This window comes from Coregonus lavaretus (assembly GCF_964263955.1).
Source record: "Coregonus lavaretus genome assembly, contig: HAP1_SCAFFOLD_6247, whole genome shotgun sequence".
Classification (NCBI taxonomy): Eukaryota; Metazoa; Chordata; class Actinopteri; order Salmoniformes; family Salmonidae; genus Coregonus; species Coregonus lavaretus.
This window is the reverse complement of record NW_028161443.1, coordinates 1-5,000: the sequence shown is the minus strand read 5'-3', so window position 1 is coordinate 5,000 and position 5,000 is coordinate 1. Positions and strand designations below refer to the sequence as shown.

At 51.3% G+C, this 5,000-nt stretch overlaps 1 protein-coding gene across 1 annotated transcript in view; it reads right to left on the bottom strand.

The window, feature by feature from the left end:
• LOC311120684 (MYCBP-associated protein-like) overlaps positions 1-4,883 on the bottom strand; it is a gene marked incomplete at both ends in the record, with an annotated part of 15,488 nt that extends 10,605 nt beyond the window's left edge. The window contains 7 exons of the mRNA XM_084195261.1: positions 921-1,042; positions 1,639-1,790; positions 1,983-2,099; positions 3,230-3,376; positions 3,739-3,926; positions 4,245-4,437; positions 4,775-4,883. Coding sequence (XP_084051387.1) covers positions 921-1,042; positions 1,639-1,790; positions 1,983-2,099; positions 3,230-3,376; positions 3,739-3,926; positions 4,245-4,437; positions 4,775-4,883 — 1,028 coding nt within the window. The remainder of the gene's footprint in view (positions 1-920; positions 1,043-1,638; positions 1,791-1,982; positions 2,100-3,229; positions 3,377-3,738; positions 3,927-4,244; positions 4,438-4,774) is intronic.
• Positions 4,884-5,000: the final 117 nt, after the last annotated feature.

The following is a 5,000-nucleotide window of genomic DNA, read 5'->3' as shown; positions in this document are numbered from 1 at the left end:
GTAGACAGACTGATAGTGGGTTGTAGTGGTAGACAGTCTGATAGTGGGTTGTAGTGGTAGACAGGCTGATAGTGGGTTGTAGTGGTAGACAGACTGATAGTGGGTTGTAGTGGTAGACAGGATGATAGTGGGTTGTAGGGGTAGACAGGATGATAGTGGGTTGTAGTGGTAGACAGGATGATAGTGGGTTGTAGTGGTAGACAGGATGATAGTGGGTTGTAGTGGTAGACAGGATGATAGTGGGTTGTAGTGGTAGACAGGATGATAGTGGGTTGTAGGGGTAGACAGGATGATAGTGGGTTGTAGTGGTAGACAGGATGATAGTGGGTTGTAGTGGTAGACAGGATGATAGTGGGTTGTAGGGGTAGACAGGATGATAGTGGGTTGTAGGGGTAGACAGGATGATAGTGTGTTGTAGTGGTAGACAGGATGATAGTGGGTTGTAGTGGTAGACAGGATGATAGTGGGTTGTAGTGGTAGACAGGATGATAGTGGGTTGTAGTGGTAGACAGGATGATAGTGGGTTGTAGTGGTAGACAGGATGATAGTGGGTTGTAGTGGTAGACAGTCTGATAGTGGGTTGTAGTGGTAGACAGGATGATAGTGGGTTGTAGTGGTAGACAGGATGATAGTGGGTTGTAGTGGTAGACAGTCTGATAGTGGGTTGTAGTGGTAGACAGGATGATAGTGGGTTGTAGTGGTAGACAGGATGATAGTGGGTTGTAGTGGTAGACAGGATGATAGTGGGTTGTAGTGGTAGACAGGATGATAGTGGGTTGTAGTGGTAGACAGACTGATAGTGGGTTGTAGTGGTAGACAAACTGATAGTGGGTTGTAGTGGTAGACAGGATGATAGTGGGTATGTGTGATGTCAGTGTACATGCGTGTGTGTGTCGTGTGTGTGTGTGTGTTAGACTCACAGCTGTCATGGTGGTCGTGTGTGTGTTCCCCCCATGTGTCTGTCTCAGGGAGACCCAGTAGATGTCTGAGCCACAGAGCTTCACTGACCAGACCATCCAACAGCTCTCTCCACAGCTGCAACCTGCAGGGGTTAGCACACATATACACACACACACACACACACACACACACACACACACACACACACGACACACACACACGACATACGATACACACACACGCTCACGCACGCATACATGCAATATCAGAAATCAGCTTTTTTATAATCAACTGCACTGTTGATTAATTTCTGTGGTATCCTGTCATTCTGTATTCCATCAATATTCCCTCTTCTCTTCTCTCCTGCTCTCCCTCCTCCCTCTCTCCTCCTCCCTCCTTCCCTCCCCCCTCCCTCCCCCCACTCCCTCCCTCCCTCCTTCCTTCCATCCCCCCTCCCTCCCTCCCTCCTCCTCACTCCTTCCCTCCCCCCTCTGTCCCTCTCCTCTCCTCCTTCCCCCCCTCCCCCACTCCCTCCCTCCCTCCTTCCTTCCTCCCTCCCTCCCTCCCTCCTCCTCACTCCTTCCCTCCCCCCTCTGTCCCTCTCCTCTCCTCCTTCCCTCCTCCTCACTCCTTCCTTCCTTCCCTCCCCCCTCCCTCCTCCTCCCTCCTTCCCTCCCCCCTCTGTCCCTCCATCTCTTCCCTCTCCTCCCTCCCTCCCCCTCCCTCCCCTCTCCTCACCCTATAGTGTTGAGTGGTAGTGGTGTGAGTTGTATGAGTGGCTGGGTGAGCTCCAGGAGGAGGGTGTTATAGAGGCTCAGAGCCCCCTCTCTGGTGAGCCTCTCCTGGGGTCCATCCTGCTCCCCGTCCCCATGGGGCAGAGACAGCACCGCCTGGAGAGGGGAACAGAGAGGAGAGGAGGGATTAGGTCTTACCTTAGATCCACTACTCTGTGACCTTGTAGTTAGAGTGTCCCTACTGGATGGAACCCCTATTAGAAGGTTAGGGGTTCCATCCCCGGTCGAGACTCTGTGAATGGGACCTGATGCGCCTCTGCTGTGCAGGTGAGGTGTGTGTGTGTGTACCTGTCGTAGTGTAGACACAGAGAGGTCCCAGGTTGTTTCTCTGTCCTCTCCTGTTTCTGCAGTCACCTGCTGCCACAGGCTCTTCAGCGCCTCCACTGTCTCATAACGGTACTGCAGCTAGGACCGAGACGGACCAACAATTTACTGTAACAAACACAGTATGGGCCAGCCGTGTGTGTGTGTGTGTGTGTGTGTGTGTGTGTGTGCCACTAAACAACCTAACAGTAAGAGGAAGGTGTTATTCTATTCAGAAACCCTCCAGAAACAAGCTGTAACCATGAATTAACCTAAATCATCATTGTCATAGTAACACGACTCCTTTAAGTCTGTGTCATGTTTCTGTCGGTTTTTACATCTGAGAGAGAATCCATTCATGTTCAACGACAAAAGCCATGATGACACATAATGACAGTAATGGTTGATAATGTTGATAATGACAATGGTTGGGTCTGTAATGACATCCTATCCACTATATACAGGGTGTCTGTCCACCCACTCTCCCTAGAGTGAGTGAAAACACGCTTTGGTGTTGAAATTTCCCTTCCTTATGCTATAAAATACATTTTACCAAGACAAATATGATTCTTCATGTTCAGTGGGGTCTTTCTCTAACATCTCATTAACATTATATCTAGAAAGCTGGATTTCGTAACCTAATACATCCGATAAAAAGCACCAAGCTCTGTTGACATACAGGCGGTGCTTTCTCGTAGCGACTTTTGAGGATTTGACATGTTGTGGTGGTCGTCTGCAAAGTTCTTTCTGCGGATCGCAAAAAGCTGGCACCCTATTCCGTACATGGTGCACCTATGGGGCCTCGTCAAAAATAGTGCCCTATATAGGGTACCATTTGGGAGTCGCCGTCAGAGTGATGATGCTGGCTGTGTGGAACTGAGAGAGTGGACGTTCAGAGCTGTTTAAGTGTCTCTGACTCCTGTGCTTAGAGGAGTCTGTGGTCGTGACAGTTTATTGATTTTGCGGGGAATTCTTTGCCCCCCGTCTTTGTTAAAGGTAGACTCAGCATCGCAGATATTAAGATGAGTGCTATGCAAGACTTTGCTCTCACAGAGTATCTGAGCATGTGCACAGGTGCCCTTCACGCTGCTACAACGTGGTAGCCACGGGACCTAAACAGGTTTTGCCTCACGCTTCAACGCTCTTAGTTGTTGTGGAAATTGACCCGATATTGTGTTTACTTGGTGCATGCAACGTAATCTCACTGAGTCAACCTTTAAGGTGTAGTGTACCTTTGGGTTCCTGTTGTGGAAGTGTTCTTCCTCGGTGGTGTAGAGCTCGGCAGGGGAGCTGGGTCTCTCTGGGGTGCACACGCCTCGTAACAGGTCACACACCAACGACCGACACACTGACACAGCCTCTCTCTGCTGCAGCTCCCTCTACACACACACACACACACACACAGAGAGACACACACACACAGAGAGAGACACACACACACAGAGAGAGACACACACACACAATTAAACAACGCACATAAACACATAAATTCACAAACTAACATACAACTATGAAGTTACGCACACACCCTCCCTCCCCACACCCTCCCTCCCCACATACACCCTCCCCACACCCTCCCTCCCCACATACACCCTCCCCTCACCCTCCCTCCCCTCACACTCCCTCCCCTCACACTCCCTCCCCACACCCTCCCTCCCCACATACACCCTCCCCACATACACCCTCCCTCCCCACACACACCCTCCCCCCCTCCCCACACACCCTCCCTCCCTACACAGACCTCCAGGGCGTGTCTCTGGTCGGCGGTCTTGTCCTGGTAGAGAGCCACACCCCTCAGTGTCACCTGGATGGAGGCACCGCCCAGCAGGACAGGGTGTGTGTTGAGACGCCACGCCTCTGTCCTGATGCCCGGGACCTCCGACTTAAATATAAACTCTACAGGCTGGCTATCACCTGGTAGAAACACACCTGGTAGAGAGAGGGAGGGAGGGAGAGAGAGAGAGAGAGATGGGGAGGGGAAAAGGAGAGAGATGGGGGAGAGAGATGGGGAGGGGAGAAGGAGAGAGGGAGAGAGAGATGGGGGAGAGATGGGGAGGGGAGAAGGAGAGAGATGGGGAGGGGAGAAGGAGAGAGATGGGGGAGAAAGAGAGAGAGAAAGGAGGACAAAGCAGGTTGTAATTATGACATGTATTGACGTAAATGCTGCCAGCTGTGTGAACAAAAACACAGTGTGTGTGTGTACGTACATAGTGTGTCTGCGCGTACATGTGCAGTGTGTGTGTGTACCTGTGGAGGTGTTGAAGTAGAAGTGCTGTGTGTGTGTGTGTGTCCTGGCGTCGGGGAAGCTGTGTGGTACAGGCAGGCGCTGCCAGCTGTAGTAGACTGATGTGCTACCCTCATTCTGCAGCTCCATGACTGAACTGGCTCTGTCTCCTGACAGGGCCTCAAACGTTATCCTGGCACTGATACCCACCTCCCCCTGGGAGGAGAGACAGGGAGGGAGAGAGAGGGGGAGGGAGGAGAGAGAGGGGGTGAGGGAGAGGGGAGAGCAGGGTTGAGGGGAGGGTTGAGAGGGAGAGTGGGAGGGTGAGAGAAAGATAAATATGTTGTTTTTTAGTGCTGTAACTAAGAATGAGTACTATGACTAAAATCTGTTGTTGAAATCATTTCTCCTCCACTCACCAAACAATAGACCAGATGAAGAAGAGTTGTATCATTCTACTGTCTATACGTAGTGGCTCTACAGGTTTAACAGTGTGTGTGTGTGTGTGTGTGTGATTGCGTGCCCATGCATGTGTGTGTGTGTGTGTGTGTACCTTGTGAGAGGTGGAGTTGCCTGTCCAGCGGGCGGGCTGCCCACAGAACCTCAGGGCAGGCACCAGCACCGCGTCCAGCATGACATCATCAAACTGCGACAGGGGGTCACTGGGAACAGACAGAGGGACAGGTCGTGTCTCAAATAGCACCCTATTGCTTAAATAGTGCATTACTTTTGAACAGAGCCCTATGGGCCCTATATAGTGAATAAGGTGGCATTTGTGA